Below are 18049 nucleotides of genomic sequence, written 5' to 3'. Positions count from 1 at the left end.
TTATCTTCATTTATTTTGAGAATATTGCCCTGGAGCTTCCATTTATAAATACCATTTACAATTGAAGGCGTTGCTCATATTTATTCCACTATTATTAAATCATTACATGAATGCCCCCCATTATCAAACATTTTTAGCCCCCTATTTAAAATAATGATTCAGATCCAATAGCCTAAAGCGTCCTCGTTGCTGCTGCAGTGGGACTGAGTTGCCATATCATCGGTGTATGTCTTCATGAGCATTGGTTTTCACCTCCACCTTATGTTTTAATAGGCTGCATTCCCTATATCCCTGGCCCCCTCCTCAATGGCTGCGGATGACTACAACCCTGTGAGTATAGTGCTGTTCTTCCCAATGTTCCACTGATATAACACTACCTCTGCACTCCTTTATTTCCCCATTCTGTGAAGGGATCTTCAAGCACTTTTCCAGCAGAGATGTTCTATTTCATTCTCTCAGCTGCTGACCATCTGTGATGTGTTGCAAAGAAAGATAGCGAGGAATGAGGGAAAGCAAGAGAGAGATAGAGACGGATGCCTTGAGAGAAAGAGGAAGAGCGAGAAGTAGAAGAAGAGAGAGAGACGCCTTGAGAGAGAGAAAGAGGAAGAGCGAGAGGGAGGAAGAGAGAGAGAGACACCTTGAGAGAGAGAAAGAGAGAGAGATGCGCCTTGAGAGAGAGATGCCTAGAGACAATTGTGAGTGTGACAGTGCATGAGACACCCGGGTTGAGAAAGAGGAAGTTCCAAAAAGATTAATCTTGGCTAAAGCGCGCCACATTGCAAGGATCCTTCTACTGCTTCTTATTCTGTCCTGCACTCTCTTATTGGTTGATTCCCTACAAACAACCTAACCTCCCCTCTCTGCCCGCTGTCCTCAAAGGTCTCCCTGAGAACCAAGTCCAAGAAGAAGAGTTCACGTGGAGGTAAGGATCTCACCTCTCAGTTTGTTGTTCTATATATCCTGCTCACGCTCTCCGACTCTCTCGCTCTGTATCTCACCCTGTCACTATAAACTGTAATTTGGCCGTACTGTGTGGGTGTTTGTCAAGTGACAGGGAAATTGAGGCATGTAGCAGACTTGTCGCGGATGGTGCATTTAAACCATACAGAGTTTTCCCTGCGGGTTATCAGGTCTATTTAAGCTCTGAACAATGCACTTTTGATAACACTGTAGAGGAATTATTATTGTTTCTCTGTGTGATTCATATCTGAAAATAGGTAGGTGGAAAAGTGTTTTCTATTCCTGTGCAATTAGTTTTTTGTGTAGGTTTAGGCAATCTCATATCACTTATTCCTCTTCCGTATCGCGTTTCCTAATCTATTTTTTGCCTACTGAAAACAGAAGTATAGCTAATGTCACTTTTCCCTTAAGAGCTGCGTGTCTGGTTCTAGCTTTTCATTAGCTTAACAATAGCCGATATTTAACCCCTCCCTACGGTATGAGTTCACGGGACCATCGTATTGATATGCATGGATTTGGTCGGTTGTTTGTGTGTTCAGGCAATGTGACGATGAGCAGGAGACGGATCTCAGTTAAAGAACTGGGCCATCCCGACCACCAGGGCTGGCTCTACAGAAAGAAAGATGCCTTTCTGGGTCTGAAATGGAAGAAGTACTGGTTTGTGCTCAAGAAGACCTCTCTCTACTGGTACAGCAATCAGTTGGTGAGTACTCCGAGGACTGTATGAACCCAATCAAATTTATTTTTGATTCTGTCCATGTTATAACATATTTTGTCAATTTGATTTCGCGAATGCTTTAAATATCATAAATTGAATTATATTATTCTTAGACAAAAAAGAAGACATTAACTGTAACCCTACACCTATGTTCCCACCAAAAAAACGTTTACATTCTTTATACGCTATGCAAAGTTTAAGTAAAGAAATCTATTAATCTGCCCTTTCTTGTTTACCTCTAGCCTCATTATCTTTCCATGCCATAACTACCAATAGTGCTAATAGTGATCATAGATATTTTATTATTATCGAATTAAAGCTACCTTAAGTCGTTAAAACAATCTGTCCTTTATCGTGCGGAGTGCATTCGGGTCACCATTTTGCCGTGCAGATGCATTGTGAGGTGCAAGGGGGTCACAGTCAAGTCATTTATGAGTCACACATACTCCACGAGCTCTGCCTCTGTGTTTACTGACACCAGAGGTTTCTCTAATGGCCTGTCAGCATCTAATTCAAGCATGACCCTCCTGGCACAATGAATTAAGACTGATGGAGCCGAGCATTCAGCTCAAATGCCACAGGCTGTTCGTGGTGGATTAATGAAGAGGATCCTTCGATCTTTTGTGTGTTTTCAGGCCGAAAGAGCCGAGGGGTTTATTAATCTCACCGACTTCATCATTGACCGGGCAATTGAGTGCAAGAAGAAACAGTAAGTTGTTCACACAAGCTGATTCTGTCTGAGGTTAAATCGTGAAACAGGCCACCCTTTTGACACATGGTTAAACAGGAAGTGTTTGGGCCCACAGACGGAAAAACTATCTGTCATAAGTGTGACAAAATAATATTAACTGTGAGCAGCTTCCCTCACAGTAATTTTGAATTTGTCACATCGTGCAACATTTGCCTCCCTTGCCATTCAAAGTAGTCGCCAACTTGACAGGGTAAAGATATGTGATAGCTTTTGTTAATACCTCGACGCCTCCCCCTCCGCAGTGCCATCAAAGCCTGTCACCCCCACGTCATGATGTTCTTCTTTGCTGCTGAAAGCCACGAAGACATGAACATGTAAGTCACACGGCTGTGCAGATATGTGAATTCTTGGTAAACAAGACATTTCTGCAGCCTAGCACGTTCGTCCCCGGTTGTCTTAGGAATGGATTTATAAAACCTTGTCATGTTGATGTAGGAGTTGTTGAATGAATTGCATGCATTGTGTTTCATCCCTAGATGGTTGAATAAGCTCGGGTTGGCTTCCATCCAGTACGAGTCGACAGAGAAGGCTGCGCCAACAGGTCAGAACTCCAGAAGCGTATCCTGTAATCTTTTTCACTGATTTGAACTGTTCTGGGAGTTGTGACACGGGGTGTACATGTACATGCGTGTGTTCAGAGTGCTACAGCGAAGCCAGTGACCCCGAGGAAGCTGAGACCAGCGAGGCCCCCCCGCCGCCCTACTCTGAGCAGACGCTGCGGGACTCGGTGGATGGAGCTGTTATGCCTGCGAGTGGACAGGTCAGTGTTGATTCTTCTGGACGTCAGTCACTGGACAACCGCAACCGGTGGTGGTTTAGTCTTTGGTTACCATCGATTTCCAGAGGAGAAGTTAATTAAATAATAATAAAAAAATGTGAGCTTATATTTGCAAGCCGCTTATATGCTAAGTGTACCGTGTTTTTTCTCTGGGACAGGACACCCTGCCGCCTCCCTACTCCTCCCCACTCCCCAGCGACACCAACGGTTCGCTGTCCTCGCCCGTCAGTACGATGACCTCACAGAGCTCCGCCTCCTCCTTAGTGAAAAACCGGCAGTCCTGGATGGACCTGGTGTCCCAGGCTTCCCCCGGGCTCGCCCCGGAGACCACGGTGGTGTGCTCGGTGCAGGTGCACACGCATCGGCCCCCGCAGGAGGAGCTGGGGGAAGAGGCAGGCGAGGCGCCGGCCAGCTCAAGGGATGCGTCGACTGGGGACCTGTCAGAGAGCAGTTCCCATGGCGACGTACGTGTTGCTGCTGCCGCTGAGGGGCAGACACTGTTGGATATTCCAGGCACTGGGGACGAAGGTAAACCTTGTTTTCGCTTTTTGTTGTTTGCAAATGATATACATTTACATTTAGGGCATTTAGCAGACGCTTTTATCTAAAGCAATTTACAATAAGTACATTTGTCAGTAGAAAGAAGAAAGAATATATTGCTGTCGGTACAGTAAGGATGTTCATAGAACCAAGTGCAAAGCAATCAACATTTGTTAGGTTAACCCATTCCCAGTATACAACAAAATCAAAGTGCGTACAACATACAGTCACTGATATAGCCTTGGTAAGTCATTAAGCATGTCCATCATTAGTTCAAATTAGCCCTTTCCGAGTTGTGTGCAGGAAAATAGACATTGATGCTTGTAGATCACTATCTGTGGTCCAACATCGAAGTAAAGGGAACTGGAACACTGTTATGAAGACATGAAAAGAACATTTCCCCATTTATGTTGGCTTCAAGTATAAATAACTGGCCAGTCTGGGTTAACTTGTGTAATTTAGTCCTGAGTCAGACCTTGTATTGGAACAATGGACACCCCCAAAAATGTGTCTTGCCAGTGTTCCATATAGATGTACGGTCTGTATTTATGAAGTTATAAAAGTTTTCTTTTTTTGATGGTTCTAATGAGAAGCATAAAAAAACGTTTCATGCCTCTGAGCCTTTTGATGTTTCGGAACCCTTAAAAACCAACTGTTGTAGACGAAGCATAGCCCTAGAGTGTGAGTTCTGATGCTTGGATCCCATTCTATTTGGACAGGTGGTCAAGAAACTAACTCTGACGAGATGCAGACGCTGTACAACCACCTGAAGCAGGCCAGCCTCTCGCCCCTCGGTGAACGCAAGCCATCCACCAAGAAAGACTTCCGGGCTTCCTTCATCAAGCGCTGCAAGAACACCACCGTCAACGACAAATTACACCTTATCAGAACTCTCAACAGCACACTAAAGGTAGGCAGACCCATCAAAAATATGAATTATTAATACTAACTTCTAATGTGACTTTTTGGTATCTTTGACAACTAATTTATAGACAGATTTGTGATACATGGACGACACAAGATTATTTAATGAATGGGTAAATACGAATAACTTCCTTTTATATGAATGATATTCAGTTTATTGCTTATAGAGAGGGCGTAGTTAAAGTGGCAATCTCGATGATGTCCCTTTTGTTCTCTTTGGCTGAACTTATGGAAAAATAAAAGCTGTACACTGCTGCACACAAGTGAGTTGAAGAGCAAGTCTGTTGCGGTAGCTTGGCCATACCCTCTCTGGCAGAACTACCACTGATGGGTGATGGAAGACGTGTCACTAACTGTGCGTCACTGCCCGCTTGTGATTTTAATGCATGGCAGGATTGTCACCAATGACAGCCAGTTCGTAAGATTCCCAATAATGCAAATGCAAGGGCTTTCATCAATGGGTCATAGACTCCATCACCATTATGTTACCGCATTCGGGGATGGATAATTACTTAACTGGTATTTATTTCAAGGAAACTCTTTGAGACTTTCCGAGATTGCCGCAGTTTAATGTTGCAATGTTCTATTCATCTATTTTCATAGTTGGGGCAATCATCCATTTTTACTAGAAAATAGATTAAAACTGATGATGCATATTATTTCTGCCTTTTGTCTTCTATACTAGTCTAAAGAGGCGGATCTGCAAGTGATAGACCAGATGCTGTCGGGTAGCGAGCTTACCTCAAACCGGTTCCGAGAGTGGAAGGAAGCCAACGCACAACTGATCCAAGAGATCAATCTCAAACAAGACCAGCAGGTGGCGCCAGAGGATGAGGCACCCACAATAGAAAAAGCAACAACAGAGGCAGCCACAACAGAGTCCGCGTCAGCAGTTGCTGCTCCATTGGTAGAGACTAGTTTATAAAGGACTGAGGAAGATACCCTGTGCCTGGAGGTCTATTAACGCTCCCCAACACTGTTGCTGTCCGACTATTGTCGGACGATTGCGAAAACTAAGTACTGCCTTTCAAGTTGGAGATTTTCTTTGCAACTAAACGGTTATGTTTTGTTTTGTAAAATGTGAAGTTTGTCTCTTTAGTATTACATTTACTTATTGTATTATAAGCTCTTCATGTTTCTGATTGCCTTGTTGGGGTATTTTATGAACCATTCAGTGGAAATGGTCTTAATTCCAGTGTTTCAAATTGGAGGTATAAAGTAGATTGAAAATGCAACCATTAATCTCATCCTGGTAGCATTTTTTTGTAATTATTTTAGTTGTCAAGTGTTTCATATTTTAATATTGGTGCCATGCACTAACACTGCCGTTCACCTCTTATGAAATGTCACTGTGTGTTGAGGCATGTATGATGTTTGGATTTGTTATTTTGATTTTGATAGATCTTTGTTTCACATTGTTTTTAAATTTCAATCAACCAAATAAAAAAATAAAAAAATATATATAGGAGGAAAAACGCTTGTTAATATATGATTTCAAGCTGTCTTGCCTGGTCAACCCATATTAATTCATTAAATCAAACTGATTCGTATCAGAGACTTAGTCTTGGGTGTGCACATATTTCTGTGACTTCGTATCATATCACGTTGGTTTTAATTAAGTTGTACGATATATGCTATAAAGAAGCTACAACTGTAATGCAGGTGCAACTGGATTACTGCAGGGTAAACAATAGACCTTAACTTGAACTAGGCACAACTATTTTTTATAACTTACAAATTGTAGTTTTTTGAAGGACGTAATTGTTACCAGAAATTGTAAGTATTGTACATAGCTGATGTATTGATTCTGTTTTAGTTTTGTGTTTGCCTTTGCCAAGGAAAATAAAGTGTTACTGCCACAAACTGAATATTTGAGGAGAATTCTGTCATTTTTCCACAAGAGAGCACTTTTGTTTGTTTTAAAATAAGTTGGATATAAATAAGCAATTCTTTATATTGGCGCTTGGGGGCGCTGGTGCCCCTGACTCGTCGTATATTTCGCATTGTGGTTGTGCGCCATATTGGCAGTCTCCTCCATCTCCCAACAAGCCTTGAGCATGCAACATTCAAACCGGTTGGGGAAGAGAATACAATAATTTTTTATATCCAGAACGCGAGCTGATTTTAATCGCCATGGAGGCTGTGAAGTCTTTTAACAATGAGGTTTGTTTCAAACACGCCACATTTTCCGCACAAAGTGATGATAAAATGTCGAACCGAGTAATTTAGCTAGCGATAGCCTAACTAGCATACATGGTAGAAGGGCAGTCTCGCACAAGGCCGCACTCTGTCAGCAATGTTGTTAAACCACGGCAGATCTAACGAGAGGTGTCGGTCAACACGACCCTAGCAGCTATATGGAACCGTGTGGTCAACTGTTAAAGCAGAAGCAAAGTATTGCTCAGTATGCAAATATTTCTGCACAGTCCGTAGCTAACCTACTATAAGTTAGCAAGTTGACGCTATGCTAGTGAGCTAACGTGATACCATTCACTAGCTAGCGTCAACTCTGCTGGTTAGCTACTAGCCCTAGTATTATTATGTTATTACTAAGAAATGTCACGGTATATCCACAATTGAGTGGTATGATTGATGAAGCAACCTATATGTTTGTATAATAAGTTATAGCTAGTGTGCAGTACGTGCTCGCCAAGCCTTTCCCAACCCCCTGTTTTGTCTGCAGTACAAACGAGCCAAGTGGCGTTAATACGCAAGGCCATTGTTTACAAGTGACCTAAATAGCGGTTCAATAGTTGATACATCATGAAGTTAGACAATGTTTCCACAACGGCAGATTTGGGTTGTATTGCACCTTTTTCATAAACGTAAAAACGTTGGACGCTGTACTGGGCTGCTTTAATATAAATAGTTCCTGAACCGTATCCATCTCGTAAATATGATATGTGACGTTTGGCTAAGGTGGTTTGTTGTCATTTTTCTTCTAGCTGTACTCGCTCAATGAGTACAAGCCTCCGATCTCCAAGGCAAAGATGACCAATATCACCAAGTCTGGAATCAAAGCTATAAAAGTAAGTATGTAGCTGTGATGATTGAGGCAGGGTAAAGATGAGAAGATAAAGCCCTGGATGGTAGGGGTTTAATAAAAAATCACAAAATTCAATAACACCTTTCCAGGAATATGTTTCTTGGCATTTTCATGAAGACTTATAGAATGGTAACTTGTGAAGGTGCGCTACAATCCAACATTAAAATGACCCCTCAACCAACCGCTCTGAAGTTTGGATAATCGATTCGTTTTCACAATCGCAGACAAACCTGTACCTTTTTTAACCTATGGGCACTAAAAGTTCCAGACTTTTCAAATTCCCTAGTTCTGACATTAAGATTAGATAGTATGGTACTTGATTGATCCCAGATGGGAAATACAGGGGAGTCAAAGCCACTGACCAAACATGACTTGCGTCAGTATATAGATACTCATCTTTATTAGATATTTGACAGCCATTCATAACTATTTGAATCAGTCCAAGACTAATATAGTCATACATATAGAAAATGTCAAGGTAAAAGAACAAACGTAGCATAAATATGGCTAGCACAATTCCCAGGTGTTTTTTTTGTTTTTCTTCAAGAGAGATCTGATAATCTGCCTAACCTATTGCGTTTTACCTCACATTTGGTAAAGACCTGGAGCAAAAACATTTTGACATGTAACGGTCCGATAACTCAATGCTTACAGCAACTAGACTGACAACTGTTGTGTTGTTTGTGACTGTATAACACCAGTTGCACAGTGTAGCACTGAGACTACTGCCTGGGGATGCTGGCATTCCCAGCCATGCAACAGAAGTATTTATTTGAATGAGCTGGAAAATGTCAGGCATTATTTTAAAGAACATCTAATATAGAGTAGCTATAGATGGATAGCAGTTCCGAGCTTGAAATGCATAAAGATGGCATGTATTCAATCGTAATTTTTTTTTTTTTTATAAGGGGATATCTTAATTGTCCTGTGCAACATGGACATGGGGCTTGTTTTTTCTCAGCCATGTCAATAACACTTCCTCTTTAGTGGAAGTATATGGTTTAAAGTTTTAATTGCTTAGCTTCCTACTTGGCAAATTAAATATATAATTAACTGGTGTGAAAACAGCTCTGCATGGCTATCTTGAAAAGGCTAAACTAAAAATCTGCTTTAAATAAAAGGTAGTAGGGATATATGGATGGTTGTGATTGGCTGTACATAACCATCAGGAGTCTCTCATTTCCCCGTGGTAATTTGACATGGACACACTGGCAGGGAGCTTGCTAATTATTCAGCTAACCCTGATAGGCCACAGGAGCAGGTTCCAACAGCTATGCCTTATTTGTTACTAAGTTTGTGTGTTGTCATTTTTACCCCTTGTTAGTTTTAAACTAGCAGTTTATTAAATTTGGCTACACCACCAATACAAAAGTAATATCCTAACTAGTAATGCATAAGTCAACTTCACTGTCGCGTCAACGGGACGTAAACTAAGTTGTACCGAAACTACCAGCTATGATGTAAACACTGAAAGGCATGAGAAGAGATTGATTTGCATGGCACTGTCGAGATTTGTCTGTTTTGTACTCAGGTATTCTAGAGTAGCATGGCTTTGTAAAACTAATTGAGCTAAAAAGTTGAACCAGAACTGCATCATGCTACCGCTAATGGGATCCGTGCAGTGGCAATGAGCTCTGCATTCGTAGCCTAGCCTATCCTATCCCATAATTATAATATTTTGTATTTTATCTTTAGAAAGATTTAAGGGAAAACCACTGATTTACGGGAAAACCACTGCAAGTCATGACTAGTTGAACCGTTTAGCCTAGAGGATGCTAATTACTTGAATTAGGAATAGCACAAGGGCTAGACGTCTCCGGTTGCTGATGGGGATTGAAGTACTCGAAAGGCATTAAGAGTATTTAGCACATTTTCTAAGCCTCCATGAACAACTTACAACGACACAAAGCAGAAGGCAAGGAATGTATGGTGTCTTCTTGACAATATATAGATGTTTGCCAACTGGTTTTCTATAGGCTGAGACGTATTCTTTATGCTTGCTTGGTATCCGGTCGGCATGTTTGGAAAAGAAAAAATGACATCAAATTGTGAAATAGTGTCTTTAAAACCATAATTTTATGTCTAAACTAAAGTGAGGCGATGACTGTTTTGGCGTTATGTCATAGCCGTCCATGTATCGTGGGGCTCAGCTGTTTATTTAAGTTAGCAGCAAGAAGGAGAACATCTTTGACGTTGCCATAGCCCAGATTCCCTGTTAACAGTAAGCTTAACACTATTCAGTGGGGTGACCTTTGGGGGGTACGGGGCAGGAGGGACCAAAGACCTTTTGCATTTCCTTGTCTGAAAAAACGGTAAAACAACAGTCCAAATTTGCTACCCGACTGAGTGACTGGAATGATTCTTGTTAGTTTAAAATGATTAAATTAACCGTTGTATATTCTTTCTTTAACAGTCTATCCGACCTGTGTTTCCTCCACTCTTTATTATATCCAATTGTGGAAGTGTAAAAAGCCCTACACATTATCTGATCTACTTGAGTTATTCCACTGATTCATACATTTACGTGGGAATATGTTTTCAAATCGAAACTCCTTGTACCAGGCTCGGCATACCAGCTCTAGGGATCAATTAACTTGTGCATAACTGTTGCCTTCGCTAATACCTTTTTCTCTCATAGCAGTTGTTTTTGAAGGACATGCACTGATCTTTGATTATTGCTGTGCCTTCTGTTGCTTGTGTATAATACCTGTTTCCCCTTCCCTCAGCAGCTCTCCCAGCTCCCCAAAAGCACTGAAAGTGAAGCAGGAGGATGGGGTGGAGAGAGTTACAAAGAGATAAGAGTCCCTAACCAGCTTAGGTAGGAGTATGGGTTGTTTCACAAAGAAGATGGAAGCAAACCAAACAAGCAAATTTAACTTTGTGTTTCAGCCACACACACAGACAAATGGCTTGTCTTGTTGATGACATTATGCTGGTCGTTTATTGGCGTTCAATGGCTTGTTAATTGTTAGATTTCTAAGAACTTGATTACATTGGTTATTTTATTAAGTTGTGTATGTGTCTCAGGCTAATATACTGATTCACCGAATCATAGTTCTCTCTGGCAATTATGGATTGACTTTTGTGGTACGTGGGTTAATCCTAGGGTGTGTAGAATGCAGATAACCCTAGCTTGCTGATTTTCCTGAAGGCTTGTTAATAGTTTTGTTTGGTTGAAGGCAAAATAGATTCCTAGTCAACCTTTGATTGGGGTTCATCAGGAACACTATAATAAGAGTTACCTTGTTAGATCTGCTTCCTTAGATATTATGCTTGAACAAGGAGTGTTTAAGTCTTTTCCATTTTAGTTTGGGTTGATGTGGTCAGATGTACACACTAGTATTCAATCGCTGGCTTACATTGTCTGTTATGAGAATCGATTCCCATTAAGTGGGTAATTCGGCCCACTGTAAGCTTGTACCCTTTGTCATTTTCTCTTTCAAAACACTTGGTTGTGTGGACAGATTTTGGGTCTTGTTGGCTGGGACCCATAATTCCTGATCGCTTCTTTTGGGCTGTTGAGTCTTTGATCCACACATATATTATCTGGTGTCCCCCCGCTAAACTCGATGGAGGTACGATCCAGAGCTTTAAAGAGAGACAGCAGAAAATAGTGTAAAAAAGGTATACATTCCTAAACCATCAGTGAATACATGCCCTGAATGCTCAGTTTTGAAGAGTGTTCTAAAATCGAAATGGCCTCATGCAGAGATAGCACAGTCAACTCAAATCATATTCTCGGTGCATTCCAGTCACTAATAGCTGATTGAGGACTGCTATTAACTCAAACGATAGCTCTCAAATCTGCTTCACTTCTGTTGCGTTGAATGTACACAGGATTTTGAGCAAGTTGGCTACAATAGAACATTTATTTTTATAAATAGTTAAACACGGAAAGAATTCTCAATCATTACATTGAGTACTGTTAATGATATTTTTGAGACTACATGAGGCCGATGTATTCTCTCACTAAATAGCCTGTTTAAATGATCAGATTCTGGAATTTCTGCCCCCGACTACACAGATAATCCCATGCCAATATTTAAACGTTAACCATTCCTGAAATTGCTCATTCGACAGATTTGTAGGAAAACGTATTGCATAGTGTAACAATGTCGATGTGACACACCACCTAGGTGACTTTTACTGGGCTCCTCCAGACAAGGACATAGGGCATCGGTGGTGTCCAAAGACGGTTTATTGAAAGGATTGCAGACAATGCTACATGACCCGGTGCTCCTGCTTCCCATGCAGGAGATCTCTTTCTGAGTGAGTGTGGTGACGGCTGGCTTATCCTGTACACATTGATTGCTCAATGTGCAACAGGTGTGCAGCCTCACCCAGCCCCAGAGTCCAATCAGTCTGACTCAGGCCAGGTGAGGCTGCCTAAACCAGCATCATCATCCCCACACACTCCACACTTGGCAAGCAGACGTTGGGGTGATGTTGCCTTTACATCAAACGTTTTCCTTGTCTGCTTTTTGCAGATTTAGCATTTGGACGATAGACCTTTTTCAAAGATGTTTCATTATCTGACAAACGAAGGTGTAGCTCATAACACTAAGTTACTAACTATGGGTCGGCTTCTTTCATGGGTTGTAGACTTAATTAGTGAAGAACACACATTGGCCATGTACCCTTTTGACAGCTGTCACAGTAGAGAAATGGGTGCAGCCCCCAATCACACTGTGTAGGTGGGCAGGTGTTTCATTTGCCCTGGTACGTTGAAGTAGCGGGCCCATGATTAGTGTTAACAGCTTCATCTGTGTTACGGAGTTGCCTATAAAATAATTATTGACGTTGAATAATTATATTGAATGGGACAGTTGTGCACTTCACAAAGCATTACTAAAAAGTCATCCTCTTGCGAGCTTCCCCAGTGCAGCATCATTGTTACTCTTGGTACTTCAGTAGCAAGCTAAGAACCAGCATCAGTAGTATGGTGTGGTACACTTCATGAGACACTGGGAAAGCGCCATTAGACTTGGTTGTGAGTTGTGTTTTCACTGTGTTTACTATGGCAAGGCAAGGCAAGGCAACTTTATTCATATAGCACTTTTCATACACAAGGCAGACTCAAAGTGCTTCACATATAAACAGTGTCATACAATGAAATAAAATAATAGGCAAGTAAAAGAAAAACATATGCAAAAATAGAAAGTTAAAAAGGCATTTAGTATTAAAATAGAAAATAAAGGCAAAGTTGTTTAGCAGAAAGCTATAGCAAACATAAAAGTCTTCAGTCTTGTTTTAAAGGTGCTCAGAGTTGGGGCAAGTCTTAAATCCTCTGGGAGTTTATTCCAGCTATTTGTTGCGTAGTAACTAAATCCTGCTTTCCCATGTTTTGTGTTTACTCTGGGGATAATTAACAGATTGGTCTCTGAGCTTCTTAGGGGTCTAAAAGGCTGATGTAGTGGAAGCATATCAGTTAAATATTTTTGGCCTAAACCATGTAGGGATTTATAGGTAAGCAACATGATTTTAAAATCAATTCTCTGACTTACAGGAAGCCAATGTAACGATTTCAGAATTGATGTAATATGATCAAATCTTTTGGTCTTTGTTAGAACTCTAGCAGCAGCATTCTGAACAAGCTGAAGCTTCCTCAGAGTTTGTTTTGGGAGACCTGTAAGGAGACCATTGCAGTAATCAAGCTTACTAGTGATGGGCGATTAGCGATGACAAAAGATATTAAGGGACAATTATATCAAAGACATTTGGCATTGCATCACAATCAAGTGTCACAACGGCAGCGGTTCCACTGCAGAAAATTTCCTGAGGATCTAGAAAGCTTTGGAGAAAGTTCTTCTCCAAGACTGTTTAGTTACAACTGCACACAGTCATGTTATTAAAGCAACCTATATTCACGTAAAGCAGAGCAAGTTAACATTGGCTTGTAGTGCACACTACTATCAAGTTTAATTATAAATCCATGTATAACAGATGGAGATCATATATGTCAATGCAGTGTGAAATCTACCCAAGTAGTTACTGTGACAAAAATTCCTGGGCACTTGAGGTTAAAACACGGCTTATTTCAACCCATTGCCACACAGTTCTCACAATCAAGTGTTAACGTAATAGGAAGACCTTTTCTTTTTATGATGAGGTGCAGCACACATGTAGAAGGTACATTTTGTGTTATTTGAATTTTCCTGTTGTATTGTTTTCTTTAGTTGAGTAGATGGTCCCATTTAGGTTACACTTTATGGGGACTTGCATAGGAATTATTCAAGGGATGCCTTGATCAGACAATAACTTATATATTATTATCTATTTAAGTGGTGGCATCTCAGAATTGTCAATACATGTTCTGCATATGTTCTAGAGAATGGATGGCTTTTTTTTTTTTATTCCTACTTATTAAGCTTTTTATAAATCAGAACAATAAAACACAGGCACTTTACTGGCAAAACAAACCATTTATTTAGCAGTGTAGCGCTGTCCTTAATGATCCATTTTACACGTAGGATTCTTCTATTGTGTCTTTCCTCCATTCTCCCACTGGTATTTAGAGGACTTTGGAGAAGCCGTTTAACCTCCCCCAAATACTTGAGTGTGGATTGAATTTGAAACTGATATCAATGGCTGTGAAGCTACGTCCATGAAGCGCTGGTGTAGCACGAAGCTAGGATTCAAGCGGACCTCCCACCTCTGAGCAGGCCTGACTTATTGAGGTCCGGCACGTCAAGTCTAATATAAGCTAGTCCGTGCCTTAACCTTAACTGTTCACTGTTGTAACGGCTCTCTGATACAAACTATTGCGGGCACACTGGACTTTAACAAATTAACCCCAGTGTTGGCTAAACTTGCTTGTTTACATTTTTCCCCATGGTGTAATTCAGTCACTAATGCTGATGTTCATATTGCAGAGGCAGCTATGTTATCCGAAAAGATATATACCAAGTTCTATCAATTCTGTAAGTCGACTGGCATCCAACTACTTTTTCATCTTTGAAAGTCTTAATTATGAGAATGAGGAAGAAAGTTGTTTGTGGTGTAACTGCCTACACTACATGTAACATGACTTGGAAAATCGTAGTGATGGCAGATGGTTGTACATAAATCCCCTATCGGTTAACAAGCCATTTACACTGATTGAAAGCCAGGACATTTACTTAAATGCAGTAAGAATGACAGAAAGCTTTTTAACGACCACTTAATTGAGGTGTAATTGTGGTTGTTTTGTTGGTTGGTTGCAGGTATGGCGGTACAGCATTAGTGGCCATTAACTCTGATTGTGTTCCTGCTAATTGGACAATTCAGACTTATGCTCCTAAATGGGCGTAGATTGCGAAATAATTATGCATTTATTTATTTTTTTCCTGTGTGTGTGTTGGGGGGGGGGGGGGGGGGGGGGGTGTTGCAAATTGGAAGTAGGTTACGCAGCCTTCATATAATGGCAAATGAGTTATTTTAAATCAGAGCATACACTTAACACTTCAGCATACAGAGCTCTGATATCTCTGTAGGGATTTCTATATACAGCATGACAACAGGCATGTCCTCATTTTAAAGACCCACTCTTGGCGTGGAGAACACAAAACATAGTTTTGGACATTTGCTACTATCCTAGCCATGTAGCCTGTGGGTCACTGTATTGTATGTTTGTTAAATTGAAAGATGCGAGAATGGGGTTAAAAGCACCTAATAATCTGTTGCAACCCAACCAAGAAAATCGTTCATAAGTCCAAACAGGTCCGCTTAATATTTTGCATCCCTTTTTCCCCGAAAACTGCAATCATAATTGGATTCCTATCCATATTTAGCACACCCCACAAAGAGGGAGAATGCAGAATTTTAGATAAAATACAGGTTATGATGACCCTACACAAGAACCTACTTGTGTAGGGTCCAAAACAAAACCCCAAATAGTTTAATAAGACCTAAATATAGAAAAATACTAATTAAAATGGGTTTGTTTAGTCAGTTTGTGTCAACCAGGCTCTTCTGCTGTGAGCGCAGGTGGTGTGCTGTGTGCACGGTGTTAGTGTATGTGTGGAGCTCTTTCTGGGCAGTGGTTGGTGTGGGTGGCTATGTCCAATGGAGGGACAAGCTTCTCGGGTCATGCATAACGAGTTATCACTTTGTTGCTGTGTGACATATCCAGGAGAATTATGCTCCTTTCCAGAAGTTTTAGCCCAAAATGCATGTTTTAAACCTCATAGTATTTGAATTCAAACTGAGACATGGGTTTTACTCCCTATGTAGGTATAAGGGCTCATTCTAAGGTTTTGAAAATCCAATGATTCTACTTTTCATCGGATTATGCACCCATTGAAACATACTTATATATTTGATATTAATGAGTATGTATATTTTTATGTTTATTCAATTTCTGCAGAGTTGGTTTCTCTAGTCTAGATGGCACTACTTTTTACACACTGAACCTTCAATCATCGATGGATGGGGACTTTTGTCATTATTCTGCAAACCTTACTGAATTATATAATTTATTAAATGTATACCGTTTATAAGTGTAGTATAAGTGTTGAATTTACTTGCACCCCGTCCCCACTCTCTACAGCAGAGAGGGTGGTTGGAGGGGCTTAAACAGATGTACGTTCTTGTTGTTGAGTACGGTGATTCTCAACTGGACTAGCCTTAGGAACCACATGGACCCCCTCATGACCCAAAAATGAATATAGCAATATATCAGTAATCAACAGCTTTCAGGCCATGCTAATGTTATTTTAGTAATTTAAAGTTTGTGTGTGTGAGCAAGTGGGAAAATGTCAAGCCTAACAGAGTAGTCTTGGCAGAAACTGATATTGGATTGAAGACATTGTGTGTATACGTTATCTGTTGCCAAGTGGTTGTGGAGGGTAAAGGATCAGGTCGTTTTTCTTCAATTAAGTTGTCTAAATGCTCTGGAGTAGAGTGGAATTACTACCCTATTTAGTAATAATTTTCCAGAGTGACTTGTTACAGTAATACTCCCTAAGATCATAACTGTCTTTTTTGGGGTTTCCGAACCCCTTCAGTAGTATAGATTTTAACTGCTGCCTACTAGGGACTTTAATGTGCATAGGGATGCAGCGTCTTTCCTTGAAGCAACAATGCTATATAGTTTATTCATTTGTATGCTTGTTTGTTTTTGTTGTGTTTTGCATTCACATAACTTTGCTCTACCTTGGAACGTTCCAATCTCTTATCAGATACATAGAAAAAGCATAACAAACAAACTATCTCACGCAGTCTTAACTTTTCCAACACCATGTTTTGACTTATGATTTGTTACACATTTGTGGTATCAATTAATGCTGACAAATAATATGTGTCTTCGTTATTACAACAAAACATAAAATAATTGAAAAGACAAGAATATTTTCCAAACTTGGACTAAATATCTAATAAAAGTAAATCATTTTCAAGTAGAGTTAAATCTAAAATGTGAGGCTTAGGGTACCCTCAAAAAACCACCACATCCTTTTTGGTAATCACACGGTTATGACTATGCAGGAACTCAATCTTCAGAGATGAAATGAATCGTAGGATCCAAGGTCTCGCAAATTATTATGTAAAGATCTGTTGAAGGATTTTGCCAGTTTGCAAATCAGCCATGATTTTGAAAATGTTAGCCACTCTTGTTAATTCCGAAATTGGGACGGTGGTGCGCCATTGACATTCATTCTATTCCAAACTATTGTTGAGCAGCTCCCATAGCAGCATTTGTTTTATACAGGCCCAAGCGCAGACAAACTGCACTGGCTACGTAGTTTGGTTCTGTGTTTACAGACCACTGCAAACTCATGTACTTGGAGACCAAGTGGAACACAGTAAGAGTTCTGAGGGAAGATATTGGCTGTATGCTATTCTACCAACTGAACGCTATATTAATGAATTCATCAATTCTATAATTTCCCAAAGGCTGACTCGACACAATGAGTTTTATGAAAGCGGAGCATTTGGTGGAACCATTCCGCCATACTTGTACCAACCAGGGAAAGCTTGAGAAGGCATAGGTACAGAAATCACTCCAGTCATTTCAATAACAACCCCTCCTACTCTTATCCCTGCCACTTATTGAAATGTTTTGAGGGTTGGTGTCAACTGAGAAGGACAACACTGCTTAAAAAGGCACTCACCAGGGGGTTGTAAAAACAGAATCTAAACTTAATTATTTTTCAATTTTGGGCAATATTAGAGCAATGATCTAGCAAGGCAATTGGTTTGCACTTACTTGTGTTAGACAAGGCAAAGATAAAGCTAGGGTAGCTGTGAAACACTAGTTTGGAATAGAATGGGTGTCATCGTGGCTCGCCAACCGCCAACCCAATTTCAAAACACGTGTAAACTCGGCGGGGAGTTGAACAAAATTCTGAAAGAAAT

At 40.5% G+C, this 18049-nt stretch overlaps 2 protein-coding genes across 5 annotated transcripts in view; both read left to right on the top strand.

The window, feature by feature from the left end:
• Positions 1 to 6539, top strand: part of cnksr3 (cnksr family member 3) — a 41574-nt gene extending 35035 nt beyond the window's left edge. For both annotated transcript variants that reach the window (XM_060052023.1, XM_060052022.1), the window contains exons 16-25: positions 274 to 330; positions 880 to 922; positions 1500 to 1663; positions 2314 to 2387; positions 2672 to 2743; positions 2906 to 2970; positions 3068 to 3189; positions 3366 to 3735; positions 4467 to 4657; positions 5357 to 6539. In XM_060052023.1, the coding sequence (XP_059908006.1) occupies positions 274 to 330; positions 880 to 922; positions 1500 to 1663; positions 2314 to 2387; positions 2672 to 2743; positions 2906 to 2970; positions 3068 to 3189; positions 3366 to 3735; positions 4467 to 4657; positions 5357 to 5596 (1398 nt within the window). In that variant the 3' untranslated portion in view covers positions 5597 to 6539. The remainder of the gene's footprint in view (positions 1 to 273; positions 331 to 879; positions 923 to 1499; positions 1664 to 2313; positions 2388 to 2671; positions 2744 to 2905; positions 2971 to 3067; positions 3190 to 3365; positions 3736 to 4466; positions 4658 to 5356) is intronic.
• A 111-nt stretch (positions 6540 to 6650) lies between these two features.
• The window catches only part of scaf8 (SR-related CTD-associated factor 8), a 28027-nt gene continuing 16628 nt past the window's right edge, over positions 6651 to 18049 (top strand). The window contains exons 1-2 of one of the 3 annotated variants that reach the window (XM_060052018.1): positions 6651 to 6834; positions 7617 to 7700. In XM_060052018.1, coding sequence (XP_059908001.1) covers positions 6805 to 6834; positions 7617 to 7700 — 114 coding nt within the window. In that variant the 5' untranslated portion in view covers positions 6651 to 6804. Of the gene's footprint in view, positions 6835 to 7616; positions 7701 to 10446; positions 10536 to 18049 lie in introns of those variants that run through there. The other 2 variants (XM_060052019.1, XM_060052020.1) reach the window with 2 other exon arrangements.

This window comes from Gadus macrocephalus, chromosome 5, assembly GCF_031168955.1.
Source record: "Gadus macrocephalus chromosome 5, ASM3116895v1".
NCBI classification, from domain to species: domain Eukaryota; kingdom Metazoa; phylum Chordata; class Actinopteri; order Gadiformes; family Gadidae; genus Gadus; species Gadus macrocephalus.
This window is presented reverse-complemented; position numbering and strand designations above follow the sequence as displayed.